At 60.6% G+C, this 15954-nt stretch overlaps 1 protein-coding gene across 1 annotated transcript in view; it reads right to left on the bottom strand.

Moving 5' to 3' along the window:
• Nucleotides 1-267: 267 nt before the first annotated feature.
• Nucleotides 268-15954, bottom strand: part of Crispld2 (cysteine-rich secretory protein LCCL domain containing 2) — a 45068-nt gene continuing 29381 nt past the window's right edge. Inside the window, exons 13-15 of the mRNA XM_005410966.2 lie at nucleotides 15379-15454; nucleotides 10347-10480; nucleotides 268-2195 (exon numbers count right to left, since the gene is read on the bottom strand). Of these exons, the coding sequence (XP_005411023.1) occupies nucleotides 2141-2195; nucleotides 10347-10480; nucleotides 15379-15454 (265 nt within the window). The 3' untranslated portion in view covers nucleotides 268-2140. The remainder of the gene's footprint in view (nucleotides 2196-10346; nucleotides 10481-15378; nucleotides 15455-15954) is intronic.

Below are 15954 nucleotides of genomic sequence, written 5' to 3'. Positions count from 1 at the left end.
CCATGAATGAGACGCCTGGGACCGAAGCCGCCCGGTCAGGAATCTCACCGCGGCAGCCAGAGCAAAGGGTGCGAACACAGCCGTCCCCCCAACCCCTCGCGGTCTTGTGAAATGCCGAGACTAGGCCCCGCCCCAGGCTTCGGCCCTGTGACCGCCCTGCCGGGACTTCCGCGCCAGCTCTCCCCGCCTCACAGCACAGCCCCCAGGAGAAGAGCGCGCCCAACACAGCCCGGTGTTCCACTCACACACTGCTCAATCTCGGAGACATCGGAGGAATCACACCAGTTTTATTGAACCATAGCAACAACCCACATGGCCCTGTCCACGCAAAGCACAAAAAACCACAAGAAACGTTTGTACATAGGGAGTAGTAAAATACATCATTTTTCATAGAAAAAAGCACACACATAAACTGCGGGCCGAGTGAGCCTACAGGTAACTGAAGAACCCGAACCCCTTCCCAGCACGAGGGTACAACCGAAGCCAACCGGGACTTCCCTGGGGCGGCGACACGGTCAGATGCGCAGAGTAGGAGGTGGCCCTGGCTACAGAGGCTTATCATTTGTACTCTACTTCATTTCCAGCGGAAAAGCGGTTCCAGTTCCAAATGTTACAAGGATGGGCAAGGCCGCCGGGCCCGGCCCTGGCTTTGTCCCCTGCTCCCAGGTGGAAGGGCCGCTGAGGAGACACCAAGGACCCGGACCCTACGGTGAGGCCGGGCCACACTGGAACTCTGGCTCACCTGGGGTGGTGCTCCGGAACCTGAGCGCTGGGCCCCATGGCAACGAGGCGCCCGCCTGAGCGGGAGCCAAATCCTCTCTCCCGGACACTGGGGTCCCGGAACTGCCAGGAACCCACGATACCCACAGCAACAACGCCGTCCCACTGCGCCAAGCTCAGGTGAGCCAGCAGCTTGTACTGTGCAAACCCTGAAGAGGGTTGTTGTTGAAAAGCGATTAACAGCAGGGTCTGCGCTGATTGGGGCAACCAAATGACGAAGACGCCACGTGAGCCCTCTTGGTTTCCTGCTTCCGTCCTTTCCCCTGTGACACATTCTGCTGTCGAGTGAAAACCAGCTAGAAGCCGGCGTTCAGCGAAGTGGTGCGTGGGCCAGCCCGGGGCTGCAGAGGGAAATTTTACCTCCTGCCGGGCAGGCGACTGCAAAGGGCGCTGCTTTCCGCCGTGGCTCTGGCCCTGGCTCCTGAGCCGTGGTGGAAGCAGAGCACATGGCACTGCTGGGAGCCGGGCCATAAAAACAGGAAAAGAAATCCTTCCAGGGCCGCCACTGCCCCCGCCGGCTCGGGCGGGCTCGGGCTCCTCACCGAGACGAGCCCCTCCCCCGGGCAGGGTGCGTCCAGCGCCCACCCCTCCCTCGCTGAACACGGGTCACCACCAGAGCCCGGACTGCAGACAGAGCGGGCTGAGCCCTGGCAAAGCACTGGCACCGGGAGGGGCCAGAAGGGACCTGGATGCATCAGTCCTCAACGAGCCCAAAGGTCATGGCGAGAAACAGAGGCCACAGGACAAAGGGTGTGACAAAGACAAGACTCGGCTCTGGACTTGCGCTGGACTAAGCAAACCAGCACTGCTGATACACAGCCACGCGGGCTAAGCTGGGGCAGGGCCGGGCCTCGCTGCGCCGCCTGGCCTCCCCTCCAGCCATTTGTCTGACCAGCAAACATGAAGCCCTTTGTCTCCATTGGCAGGGACGGACCGTGGCTTTTTATTTTTAAATAACTACTTTCTCTCCCTTCCTGAAACCCACCTGCACTGCTCCGGGGCTCTGCCCGGTCCCAGCACCTCCCCCTGGTGACCCCAAATGTTGTATTCTTTCGGGGGTGGGAATCTGACCCCTACTCCCAAGAGAACACATGGCAAGGGACATCTCGGTGACAGGGCAGGTCCCCAAAGGAGGGAAGGGGCCCCGCGTGGAGACCCAGGGCTCGGCAGGTCTGGTGCCAGTTGTCTGACGGGGATGAGATGTCACCTTGCCAAAGACCACCAAGGGACACGACACCACCGCCTTTCCACGGAAGCTCCCTGACCCTCCATCTCCCCACCCCCACTCCCCAAATGACAAAAAGGAAAAACAAAACCCGAAATCCCTGCTGAAGACACCCCTGGCCCTGCTGCGGAGCGTTCACGGTCTGACTGCAAAGATCCGGAAGGCCTTTCCATCTGGGGTGGCACTCAGGCTGCAAGAGAGGGGAAAGGGACAGCACGTCACGACGACAGGCGGGACAGCGGGCACAGCTCAGCGAGGGATGTGGCCCCGCCGCTGCCGGGAAGGCCGCTGAGTCAGGCAAAGCTGGCGAGCCCGCCTGCTCTGCCGTGAGCCGAGGGCTGAATCTAGGTCAGGGCTGTTAAAGTTATTTTCTCCTAACTTGAGATTTACCAGTCTAGTCTGGCAGCTGGCCTCGCCCTCCCAGACTCCTGCGCGGTTTTTGCTGCCACCTGTCAAACCAGACTGCAGCCACCTGGCCAGCCAAGTCCCAGGCGGGGTGACGGGAAGGTGCACGCTCCTGCCCCCCATGCCAGCTCACCCAGGGGTCTGGGCTTTGTGCCAACCACTGCAGGCTCCTCATCACCTTCTTCCCGGGGCAGGTGTGACTGTCGGTGCCCCTGTCTCACAGAAGACCAGCGGGCTGCCCCAAGGACACACACGCATCTCACGCGGGCAGCAAATCCGAAGACACACTGCTGTTTAACAGCGTCACAGAAGCACATCGTGCGGGACATGCGGCTTCGTCAGGGGCGGGGCGGTGGATTTCAAAGACCTTGCAGGGTTGTGCAGCCAGCCGCACCACGCGGTTTCGGTCATCTCAGGGAGGTGCCCCTTCCCTCCTCCTCTGCCACCTTGATGACTGCCGCCTCGTGACCCTGCCTGGATATTTCTGCACATAACCACTGAAGGGAATCTGGTGCTATGTAGCTTTTTGGTCTGGCTTCTCCCACCCGCACCAGGGGTGTCAGCACCTACCCCCCTCTCTGGCGGAGGAGACCCTGCAGCACGACAGGCCACACTTGATTTATCCCTTGTTCCCATTTGAAGACACCAGGCGTCTCTCCATTCTCTGCCCAGCTGTGAGCGCCCAGCCACGGCTGTAGGTGGACAGTGCTGCCCGCTGCCTTGGGTGTGACCTGGTGCTGGACAGTGGCCTGATGATAAACATTCGCTCAACTCTGGAAAAACGGCCGCACCATTCGGCTCCCTCTAGTAATGCAGGGTGTTCCCGCCCCACACCGCACAGCGGCCCTTAAATCCACGTCGTGGGGCGCAGTGGTCGCCCGCAGGGTGTGACATCTCCCTGGGGCCTCCCCACACGGGGCATCTTCCCATGTGCTTCACAGCCACTGCTGCGTCTCCACGGTGAAATGTCTACTCGGGCAACTTCCTAGTGTTGGTTTCTTACTATTGAGTTTCAGACTTCATACCACAGACGTGCGCGCATGCATGGGACCCTTTACCCGATATACAATTTGCAAAAATGTTTTCCTGGTCTGTGCTTTGTATTTTCATTTTCTTAATGGCATCTTTTAAGGTACAAAACTTATAAATTGTGATGAAGTCCAAATTATCATTTTTATCACTTACAGATGTGCATTTGGCCTTATATCTAAGAAGCCATCGCCTAATTCAGGGTCATGATGATTTATACTTACTTTAAGAGATTTGTATTTTTTAGCGCTTGTGTGCATGCCTTCTTTCGACCCACTTTTAATTAATGTGTACACACTGTATGAGGCAAAAGACCAACATTTTACTTTTGCATGGAAGTGTGCAACCAGGAGAGCTCCTTTTACACCAAAATTAAAATGCACAATGCTTAGCTGTGCTTTTTAGTTTCTGAATAGGTCACCCTTGCACATGACTGTTAATTTTTTTTTTCCGGTACCGGGAATCGAACTCACAACCTCGTGCTTGCCAGGCAGGCGCTGTGCCACTGAGCTAAAACCCCAGCTCATGACTGTTAATTTTAAAGGTGCAAAAGACTTCCCCTCCCCACTATCCCTCTCGCTCTTGTTAACCCTGGGGAAAATAAGGCTGGCACCCTGGGGGGTCTGTGCCCAGGTACCAAGACCAAGCTCCGGGGGCAGGTGCTGCTTCCAAGCACAAGAGCACCTGTGACCTTGGCAGCTGTGAGCTCCTCCGTGAAGGTCAGAGCCCTCGACCATTTGAGCAGGGGGGTACAGCTTCCTTCAGGGTACAACACAGACCCAGGGCTGGACCCGACTCGACCCCTGGCCCAGACATGCGGCCCAGCCCGGGGGAGACTGCAGTCCTGCGGGAGCAGCTGTTTGGAATTCTTGCTTGTTTTTCTGCCTTTCTTCACGGCAGCTCTGTGCTCTTGGCTACCCTGGGACTGAACTCTGGAAACGCGGATGGGACAGGAGTGGAGGGAGAGGAAGCTAGGAGAGGAGCAGAGAGCCAGGATGCGGCAGCACGCTTGGCCTGGGGTGGACAGGGGCCTCGGGGCACGCAAATTCCCCTGTCGAAGTAGGTCCCCAGGGCCGCGCCCGGTGTGCACGTAGCCCCACGTTCTGGCCGGAACTGCGTGGCTGGGCGGGGCTGTCACACCCACAGGGCCCCAAGCAACCGTGAACAGGGAGCCACTGGGCAGCTGTCCAGGTGGGGACCCAGCCCAAGGCCCCAGCCATCTCGCCTGGGCCTGCCTGCTGAGCACCTCGTCCGCCCTAACACTGCAAACAGGGTGACAGCCAGTGTGGATGTGCCGCTCACCGCAAGCACGTAGAGCCCCCGGGGTGGGGGCCAGGGAGCCTCTGTCCCCGCGCTCCCGCCCCAGCCACTCACGGAGCTCCAGGCCGCCGCGTGCGGACAGTGTCATGCGTCTGGCGCAGGGATGTGATTCCATAATTAAAACACAGCCGTCCCTTCCCACACTACCCAGCCCAGCCACCTGACGCTCTCCGTGGGTTCGCTCTCAACTCCCCATACGTCTAACAGGAGCTAAACAGCTCTGAATCCTGGGGAATTTTCATAAAAGACGTTGAAGAACTTCCATAAAGGATGCTATAAACATTTGATAAAGGGCATTAAAAATCCCTCAACCACTTCTGCACACATTGCTGAACTCAGCAGTCTGACAGCCATCCAAACAGTGTTTCCTGAGCATCTACTGCGTGCCAGGCACTGGGCTCAGGGTCAGGGGTAGGGGGAGAAAATTGATGGGTTTTTGGTTCGTGTAGTCTACAGCCCGGCTGAGGAGAAAAGCCGCTGCATGTACACAGGAAATGCTCTCAGACGGTGGTGACACCACGGAGATGGGGACAGCACAGATCCAAGCGGGAGGGTGAGGGCAGCTCTAGCAGGACGCTTGGCAGGAGGATGGAGCTGCGAGGGCTGGACTAAATGGCAGCAAGTACAAAGGCCCTGGGGTAGGGATGCCCTTGGGAACAGAGAGAAAGTGCCAGAGGGTTGGGGGGTGGTTCACCCAGTGTGTTGGAAAGCCACCAGGAGAGGGGACTACACAGGTGACACATGTTCATAACACAGAGACAGTGCCTCCATGGCCGTGGGCACTCTGCTGAGAGGAAGTAACCCAGGAAGCCGCCCGGAGGCTTGTGCAAAGAGGTGCTTCCTGGGGTTGTTCATTACAGAAACAGGAAAAGAAACAACCTCATGTTAGTGGTGATGGTGGATAAAGCACAGGCCATCCACACCGCGGCCAGCGCATGGGTAGCCACATGACAGTGCAGGCCTTGCAGACGGGGCTTGGGAAGATATACACAGCCCTGGGAACAACACACAGATCGTGTGCACCTCCTTCCCAGCGGGGCTGTGGGACCAGGAAAATCCCAAGGGAAACACACAGGACGTTTGTCATAGTTGTTGCTGGGTGTGGTTGTTGAGCGCTGTGTGGTAAAGTGGGTTCCACTCTTTCTGGAAGTTTCCTGGAAGTGGGGGGAGGGAGGAGCCTTTCAAGGGCCAGGAAAGGGCCAGGGATGACCCAGAGCAGCCCCTCTGTGCGGGCTGCCTCCTGCGCCCCCTCCTGCTCTGTCCGGTGTCACGGCACCCACGGGACCGGAGAGAGAGGACGGCACGTTCTGGGAGAGGCCCACGAGTGTCCCCGAGGAGCAGGGAACGCGGCCAGAAAGGGCCGGCACACCAGGAACATCTGCCTGCGCTGGCTTCTCAAAGGGTGACTTCTTTTGACGACTGAGAAAGCCCATGGACGCCTCTTGCATGCGCATGTGCCTCTGTACATGTGCACGCGTGTGTAGGGACAGCAGGGTGGATGTGGCCGAGGATTTTTCTTTCTAAAGGATTCCAACCCTGCTTATACCTCCGCTGACGGAAAACCCAGGAGTCAGATGCACACGGATTCTGATCTCACTGCAGGTCCCGGGCCGGGCAGCCCTTTCCTGGGCCTGTTTCCACACCTGTGAACCAGGTTCCTGCAGGGCCCAGTCTGCAGGGATGCACGGAGCTGGGAGATCCTCCCCAGCAGGGTCTGGGACAGGCGTTCAGCAGCCACTGACACCCGGGAGCCTGAACACCCTGCTTCCCACGTTCAAGCCTGGCCTGGCCAACTTAGCAACTTCAAGAGACCCTGTTTCAAACTAAAAAATAAAAAGGGCTGGGGATGCAGCTCAGCGACCCCAGGCTTATCCCAGGACTGGAAAGAGGAAGACTGTACAAACGGTAGCGTTTTCCTCCTGAGAACCCATGGGCTATGGTGGGCATTGTCGGCCCCGCACATCCAGACACCTGCCTTCAAGGACAGGGACTTAGCCCTCCTGCTCCCCGCTGTGCCCCAGGCCCCAGACACACGCAGCACAGAGGCTGTCACGCGTGCCCACTGATCACAGGGCAGTCCCCCACATGCATCTGCATGGGGTGATATTGTTAAAGACCAAGTGACCAAGGGTGCTGCCTGTCACTGCTGCCACGTTTCTGGATGCCCGGTGGTGACCCAGGTCGGATGCCTCCACCCTGCCTGCTCCCGTGGGCGGGGTGAGAGAGGGGGCTGCTGTCCCGGGCTCTCCTTCCCACAGCCGCCTTTCACAACTTCCGGGAACCCTCTTCCGCCCAGCACCTTGTGCAACCCAAGCCACTGATGGGCTGGGCCGGGGCCTGTGCTCGTGTGTGGGACCGAAACTTCAAATGCCGTTTTCCACGCACTGCTCACAGTGCCCTCCACCTGCGCCTCCCTCGGGGCCGTCTGCAACCACTGGGGACAGTGTCGCCCTCCGGGGCCAGCGTGGGCTCGCACAGTCTGGAGAGGGTAGAGGCTGGCTGAGGTGCCTCAGAAAAAACAGGGACACCCAGGGCCGGGTCACACTGAGGGGTCCTGACAGTGCTCTGCTGGAGCCCTGTTACCAGGTGACGCCCTCGGGCCCCTGTGCCTCAGGCCGTGACAGTGGCCCTGGGCTGCCACCTGTGCCATCATTTCTGTGTCTGTGCCCTCCCGAGGTGACTGTGCCCACCAGGGCAGAGACGGGGGCCGGCAGGGCGGTGGCACGTGGGCAGCGGGTACAGGTGCACAGGTGCACAGAGGGACACATGCAACATCCCGAGAGGCCTGGCTGGAGGCTGTTTCCTAGCACGGAGCCCGCCGAGCCTAGCAGAAAGAACCACAGCGCCTTGAGGCTAGAAACCGACCTCCGCCGCTGACTCCCAGCAAGGGCGTCAGCGCGCTCCCGGCAGCTGCAGGTGAGTCTGCACCGGGTCACACTTACTCCTCGCGGCCACGCCTCTGACGGAGGTGGCACTGGGGCTCGGGGACGCTGCCTGCCCAAGATGACCCCTCTAGCAAAAGGCAGAGCAGGGTCCCCACCGCCACCGACGCCACACGCCCTCCAGCCTGCCACGCACGTCCCGCTGCGCCTGTCCCTTCTGGGCTATGCCCCCTGGACGGCTCCTACCTGCTCAGTACCGGAAGCACATGCAGCCACGCGTGGAACCTGGGGTCCCTGCTCCAGGCCCCCGAGGACGCTTGAGTCCCGTACATAAAATGTCACCGACACCACCTGTGTCCCTCCCTCTACGCTCAGCCACCGCTGGGTCACCTAACCGACAGAAGAGACACCCAGCTCCGAGACAGCCGCTGCCCGGTGCTGCCCGGGGTGACGGCAGGAAAAGCGCCCGTGTGTGTGCAGTACAGACCCAGTGTTCCTTCTTCAGGTTGTTAGCGGGACACTCGGGGGTGGAAGCCCCAGGTGGAGGGGTGACAGCGCTGATGGCGCAGGTGTAGGGTCACCTCTGTGTCATTCTTACACACAGAGCAGCTACCCCCGCATGCCTACTCTGCAGCCATGGTGGTCTGGGACTGCGCTTTTCTACCACGATCTGAGTCGACTTGGAAGCTGGGACAGAGGCCCCGTGAGACCCATCACCCCAACAGGCTCACAGGAGGCACCCAGACCTTTCCCCTGCCATGGATGAGGAAACCGGGGCACCCAGAGCCAGCACCTCACTCAGCCCCTTAGACCTCAGCCACAGCCCGGGGGACGCTGAGGGACCGGGCCAGGCATCGCTCTGGAGGGGTTGAGGATCCGCTGACATCTTCCTCCAGTGCAGCCAGTGCCACCTCGGTGCCCAGGTGATGCCCAGAGTGAGCGCAGCCTGGACTTGGGTCTCAGGGAAGCCAGGACGGTGGCATGCCTGGGAGCAATGGTGCAACAAAGACCACCTTGGGGCATCGTAAGGCACAGCGAGGGTCCCAGGGCAGGGGGGACAAAGCCCCTACACAAGCTGCTCTCCCTCAGGGGGACACAAAGAGCCCAATAAATTGGGGTCCTGGGACTTCCCCAGCCTGACCGGGATCCCACCTGGTCGAGGCTCTGTGGCCTTCTCGGATTTCGACGGAATCTCCCTTGAGTCCCAGGGCGGAGCTCTAACTCCAGCTACATGGACGGCAGCCGCCTCCCTCAACGGCCTGTGAGCACCCAGGGCAGCTGGGCGGGGCCCGTGTGTGGTACCTTCATACACAGACGACCCCGCTGCTCAGGCCCGGGGGACACAGGGTGGGGGCCGGGCCCTTCGAAGGTTGGGGCGCGTCGGCACCCGCGGACTGGAACACATTACCGTCTCCACTCTGTTTTCAGTCACGGGCTGAATCATGCCCCCCGGAAACTGATATGCTGAAGTCCTGCCCTCTGTACACACAGGCGGGGCTTTTCGTTTTGTCCTCATGTTTTTGAGGTAGGATCTTGCTAAGTCCCTAAATTACCCAGGCTGGGCTTGAACTTTGGATCCTCCTGCCTCAGCCCCGCAGCATGCTGGGATGACAGGTGTGCACCCCACAACAAGCTGGAGATGGAGCTTTTCCAGAGGTGAATAAGGTAAAATGAGGCCACCAGCAAGGCCTTCAAGCCACCCCGTGTCCGGCAAGGCTTCCAGGACGCAGACGGTGCAGAGGGTCCGTGAGGACAGAGAACAGCACCGTCTCGGGCAGACAGCGTGGCCGGGGAGGACCAGGCCACCCCACCGTGATCTGGCCTACCTATGGCCTCCAGAACGGTCAGCAATAAACCTGCGCCACACAAGCTGCCCGGTCTGTGATGCTTGGTCCTGGCCTCCAGAGGGGTTGGGGAGCACTGGGACGGCGGCCCAGCACCCCAGCCGGGCCCCGATGCCGGGAAAGGCACACGGCTCTGTCCCAGAGCTTTGCTTCGGGGGAGCACAAGGAACCAGCCACAGGAGGCACGCGGTCCCCAAAGAGGCCGTGCATCGAGGTGGGGTGAGCCCTCAAGGGTGGACGGGGACAGACGCCAGCTGCAGTCCACGCTATGTCCACCCGGCACAGCCCAGGCCCACCTCACCAGTGACTGGGGGAGACAGGTTCCAAGCACCCCAAGACCTCCTGAGCGGAGTACGGGTGGTGACAGAACCCTTATTTCCCGGGGCCTAGACAGGCACGTCCCGCGAACCTCCCTGGGGAGGCAGGGACAGTGAGCGAGGATCCTCACTTTCCAGATGGGGAAACTGAGGCGCAGCGAGAGCCGTGTGAAGCGGAGTCCCTGGGCTCCTGACCTCCGCCCGCGCTGGGAAGCCAACAGCCTCAGTGTGTGGCTTTGCGCACCCCCATGCAGCCTCGCTTGAATCCCACTTGTTTGTGGGGTAAACACAGATGCATGGCTGCACGCACATGCACACACACGCGCACACACACACACACACACACACACAGGCCCTGCAGCCCACCCCCGCTGACGGGAGGGATGCTTGTCCTTGGGCCTGAGCGCCCTACAAGAGCAGGCAGTGGTCACAGACACAAGAAAGCTCTAGCTGACCAGGTAAGGGAAACAGGCGGGGCGCCGGGAAGCACCGCACCCGCGTCTGTGCCGAGGAAGAGCTCTGGCGCAGGCGCGGCCCGGCCTACCTCTCAGACTGCACGCCGTTCCTCAGCGAGCCCGAGTAGCTCCGCTTCTTGTCCACGGGCATCACGTCCACGTAGCCCCCGATATCGTTCCGGATGGCGCCTGCGTGCACGGCTGCCTTGCAGATGCTGGACGTCTGCAATCGAGGGAGGAGGCCCGCTCAGTGCTGGGTCACAGGGCTGAGGAGCTCCCAGGCTGGCTGTGACCCCGCTCTTCGCGGCTGGGGTGGACCAGGCCGGCTCCTCAGAGATGGTGGGGTGGAGGCCTCACTCATTCATCCAAAAATAACTTTCTCAGCACGTAGGGTGTGCCAGGCCCCAGGGGCTCAGCAGACACAGACACAGACACACACACACACACACACACACAGTGTCCCTTCAGCTGTGGGGAAAAGAAGAGCAGGTCGTGGCATGGAGACACAGTGCAGGGGGCTGTTCTGGAGCAGCTGTCAGGGGAGACTGAAAGAGGAAGAGAACTTGACACGGCTATGGAGACAACAGCATACTACATCCAGGCAGAGGGGATTGGCTCGTGCAAAGGCCCTGGGGTAGGAGCAGATGTGTTGGGTCTGAGGAGTAGAAAGAGGGCCAGGGCAGCCAGGCTCAGGGAGGCCCAGGTCTGCAGGCAGCTGGGTTCTCTCACGTGCTGGGCAGTGCTAGGCCTCCCGCCGAGCAGCAGGTACTGTTTCCTGGTCCCCATGTACCTGTTCCTGCTGAGGGAGCCCTGGCTGCATGGTCATGGGGCTCAGCTGGCCCAGGGGAAAGAGCCTTGGGGAGCTGTCTGAGCACTGGTAGCCTGCACCCCTCAAATCCAAGAGTTGGGCTCAATGGCAGTGCCTGTGCCCAGCGTCCATTGGGCCCCAGGCTGGGTCCCGACCTCCTGACCTGACCGCCCCCCTGCCCCCGGTGGCTGTGATGCCCAGTCAAGGCTCCTCTGTCCCGAGTCCAACCCACTGTCATCGCCGCTCTCCTTCTGGCCCTGGGAGCCGAGATCCGCGCCTCACACCGCCCAGGAGGTTCGGGGCCGTGAGTGCACATGAGGGGCGAGGGGCACCCCACGCGTGCCACGCTCCTGGCCGTGCCCCCGGCCTGCCGTCTTTGTCTCAGTCTTCAGCCAGGATGGGTGCCGACCACCGCTCCCATTCTCGGGGGAAAGACGTGGGCTCCTGATACTCGTAACTTTGCCAAAGTCGCCAGGGGGCTGCGACTTCAGCAGATCCCAGCTGGACTGTCGGGGGGTGGAAACACTTCTGCGGTCAGCGCTGACACAGCCTGACCCTGGCCTGCGAACGCCTGACCTTCGTAGCACAAGCAGCCGTGCAGACGCGATGACCACGGAGCGAGGGCTTCCGGGGCTGCGGATCGCCAGGGCTGCACTCCTTCCGGGGCCCACGCTGACCGCTGCAGGGGCAGGGACAAGCACCCCCCCCCCCGCCAGGGCTTCCAGCCAGGCGTGAGCATGGAGGCGGCTCCTGGAAGCGCTGCCTGGAAACACCAGCGGGCGCGCACGGCCTGTGCGGAGCTTGACGCCTGCCCGGGCTGCCAGCCATGCCCTGTCCTTCAAACACCCCCTCTGCAGCGGGCGCCTCTTCCCCCTGGAGCCAGGATCCGCAATTCTCGAAGAGGTTTGTGCCTCCAAAAGGTTCACAGGCGGGCGGTCTGCAGCACTGCAAAGAGGAGGGAGACCCGAGCCTCGGCTGTCGGACTCCTCTGGAACCGCGTCAGGAGGCGGCTTTGCCCTGAGCACGCAGGCTGACTGTCATGTCCTCCTCTTCCTCCAGCCGCGCCCTCCCCTCCCCGAGTCTGCAGAGGTGCGAGGTGTCCACCCTTCCCCAGGCCCCGGTGCGGCAGACTCCTGCAGGTTATGAGCGGCTGCCGTCCCCCGGAGGCCGGCACCATGCTGGGGGCTGGGCAGCCTGGGGTGACCGCGCCCGCCCCCCTCGGTCCTCAGTGCACAGCAGGATCAGCACAGACGTTTGGGAGCGCCTACATCTCAGCGGCCCTGTTCAAAGCATTTCTCTTGCACAGACACAGTGTGCCGAGTCGCCGAAGATGATGGTGACTCCTTCTCAAAGGAGAAGGGCCAGGGAGGCCACACCTGGCCAAAGCCACGCAGCCGGCCACGAGCAGAGCCAGGAGCGCCTGCCAAGGCCTGCAGAGGAGGGCTGTCCCAGCTGGGGCGGCAGTGGTGAGGGCCAAAAGGCCATGGTGACAGGTGCGACACAGCGGAAGCAGGTGGGACACCATGCTTACAGCTGTGAGCTACGATGACCACCATCGCCACCCAAGTTGTGATGCCCAGGGACCGGAGCGGCCACCCAAGGGGTTTCTGATACAGCCCTTAGACTGCAGCTGCAGCCTCGCCGGGGAGTGTCAGGAACGCAGATCATCCCCAGCCCCGCTGAATGAGGATTGCTGGGGTCCTGGGAAACCAGGGCTGCAGTCCGTGGGCGGGGGTGGTTCCAGTGGGCACAGGCGTAAGAACTTCCCCAAGCAGCGAGGGAGGCAGGAGGCCGGGCATCCCGCAGGGGGATCGGGAACTGGGACGGCGCAGCCCTGCTCCGGCCCAGAGTCTCTGCCTGCAGCTGCGGCAGCCAGGGAGGGGCGGCTGGGAGGTGCTTCCAGGCGCAGGACCGTCCCCAGACAAAGCTCAGCTACACAGGCAGTTTCCACAGGCATCAACATTTCCCAGAACACAGGCTGACCCACAAACGAAGGCCAAGAGTGGGCCGCCGAGCGGAGGCGGCTGTCCTCCTCCCCCTTCCTTGCTTTCATTCCTTCTTTTTTCTTTCTTTCTCTTTCTCTCCTTTCTTTCTTCCTTCTTTTTCTTCCTTCCTTTCTCTTCTGCCTCCTCCTCTTCCTCCTGCTTCTCCTCCTCCTCCTCCTCTTCTTCTTTCCTTGGTAAGCCTTTTTAGCACTGACTACTGGGATATCTCAGTTATTCCTCCAACAAATGCTGACCGAGCATCACGTATGTCAGACCCGCCGTGCACACGGTGGTTCCGGAAGCACAGCCCAGGTGCGCTCACCTGGCCACACCTAGGTCTTCACCCACGCGCCTGCACACGCTGGTGCCAGTGAGGCCGCAGGTGCGTGCAGGGGAGGCAGAAGGGAAGAACAGTGGAAGTTTCCTCCGCCGTGCTTCTCCCCTGCCGTGGGCACTCGGGGGCTCGGAGCAGGTTGTTGTGACCCACTTTCCTTCTGTGTAGAGAGGGACAGTGACTCCCAGGACGGCGCCTTAGAGAACCCACGAATGACAGGTGTGGCACCACGAGCAGCTTCCCGTCACTCTGAGCGCCACGTTTCCTTGCATCGCTAACTCCTTCGTACTTTACGCTTAGCTGCCGTGTTGCCTGACGCACACGGACCGGACTTCACAGCTTCTCCGTGCATCGTACCTTTCGTGGGACTGCGTGAGGAATGGCTTTGTCCCGTGCACTACATTTAGCTTTAAATTCCATGTTGCCAGCTGGTAACACAGCCATTCCTGCTTTTAGGAATTTCCTGTTTGTGTTTGGCTGGAATAGCTTTGTCCAGCCCTTTACTTTTTATTTATTTTGCTTTTTGAGACAGGGTCTTGCTATGAGGTTCAGGCTGGCCTTGAATTCACTATGTATACCAGGCTGGCCTCAAACTCACAGTGATCCTCCTGCCTCAGCCTCAGCCTCTAAGGCAGCCACATCCACCCTGAGCCTCTGCCTTCACTGTACACCAGGGCTCAGTTTGGGGACATTTTGGAGCACTTACATTTCATTGGCCTGGGATTACAGGCATGCACCACTATGCCCGGCACCCATCCCTTTTTTTTGAGACGGGGTCTTGCTATGTAGTTCAGGCTGGTCTGGACTCACTAAGTATCCCAGGCTGGCCTCAAACTCATGGCAATTCTCCTGCCTCAGCCTCCTGAGTGCTAGGATTACAGGCATGCACCACTACACCCAGTTTATCCCTTCATTTTTAAATCAGTCTCTGTCCTTCAACAGCAACATATGGTTCGCCCATTCAGTGTAATAATCAGTATATGTTATTTTCTCCTTCAAAAAAGTCCTAACTTTTAGAATTCAATTTTAGCTGAATGGTTTTCCAAAAGAAAAGGGCTATTTAAAGAGGAAAGAGGAAGATGAGGGGGAAAAGCTTAGTTATGAATCTGGAACAACTGAAGGCAGAGCAGGGTGAGATGGTGGTGGTGAGCGGGAATCCAAGAGAGGAGCTGGGTGTGGTGTGCAATCCCAGCACTCCAGAGGCTGAGGCAGGAGGATCGCCATGAGTTCAAGGCCAGCCTGGACTGCAAAGTGAGACCCTGCCTCCACTCTCCCTCCAAAAAAAACAAGCTGAGGGAAGGCTGATTACGAAGTTCCAAGTTAGCTGGAGACCAGCAAGGATGACCCCATGGGCTTTTAGACCCAGAAGACTCCCGGCCTGGAAAATCGCGGCTCTGGGTCCCTCCTCAGAGAGGTGGCTGACATGGCGAGGTCACCCATTCTTTGGCAGCACAGCTGGGACCGTGTTTACGTCCTCCGGACCACCACGTCCCTCAGCCCCAGGCAGCTGGAGGAACAGGCGAAGGTCCAGGGGTCCCTTCAGAAAAACCAGGTGAAAGCTCCGTGTGTGAGGCAGGAGGGACCGGAAGACCAGACCCCACGCAGCATGCATGGCTGCTAACGTGCACCCTTGGGGGCCTGGCTCCCCTCCGCGTGCCTTGGGAGGCCGTGCAGGGATGCGCAGGAAGGCAGCACGGGGAGCAGACGGGCTGCTTTCTACAGCTGCACTGTGAGGGCTGGAAAGATTACTAAATACGTGGGAACACGGGCGACGTGGGGCACAAAGGCTTCCAACCATGAGCGCAGCATTTGGGTAAGGTGAGGCACAGCCGTGCCGCGTTCACCAGGGCCGGGAGATACAGGCAGTGACACCTTAGATACGGGCACCCCAGGCCATGGAGCAGAAAGGGGGGCGTCGCAGAGCCGGGGCACTGGAACGAGGGGGCCGACCCTGAGGTGTAGGCAGGAGAGGCGCTGAGGACGCGCGTACTCACGTCTGCGTAGATGTTGGTTCCGAACAGTGGGGCCCAGTAGGACGGCTCGTCTCCGCAGCGGGCCGGACAGCGGACTCTGGAAAACACCCGCAGGGCGGGAGGGCGTCAGCAGGCAGCGGACGGAAGGGCCTGCATGAGCAGGGACGGAGGTCCAGGGGCTGAGGGCCACCGTGCCACCCCATCCCAGCCCAGGCCGAGTGGCCTGCACTGAGGGGGCAACATGGGGATCAGCCAGTGGGCTTTTCTTCACCACTGCGCCAGGCCGGGCGGAGAGGGTGGCACCCGCACCTGCCGGCTCAGGGTGTGCCAGCGGGAGTGATACCCAGGCAAGCGGGCCCGGGGGCCCGGGGAGCGCCTCACACCGGAAAAGGGCCTCGGTGGCTGGAGGCGGCTAAGCAGGAGGAAGCGTGGGCTCTGCTTGGGGCCACCACACCAAGATGGCAGCAGAAGCCACGGGCCTGTGACGGGCGGGCGGCAGAGGGCTGGGCACAGGGCCGGCATTCCTGAGAGAGGAAGGGGAACGCAGGGTAAAGGGTGCAAGAGAGAGACAGAGACAGAGAGAGAGAGACAGAGAGA

Source organism: Chinchilla lanigera, unplaced genomic scaffold (genome assembly GCF_000276665.1).
Source record: "Chinchilla lanigera isolate Chin_1 unplaced genomic scaffold, ChiLan1.0 scaffold00140, whole genome shotgun sequence".
NCBI classification, from domain to species: domain Eukaryota; kingdom Metazoa; phylum Chordata; class Mammalia; order Rodentia; family Chinchillidae; genus Chinchilla; species Chinchilla lanigera.
The sequence above is the reverse complement of the archived record's forward strand: the minus strand, read 5'-3'. Positions and strand labels throughout refer to the sequence as shown.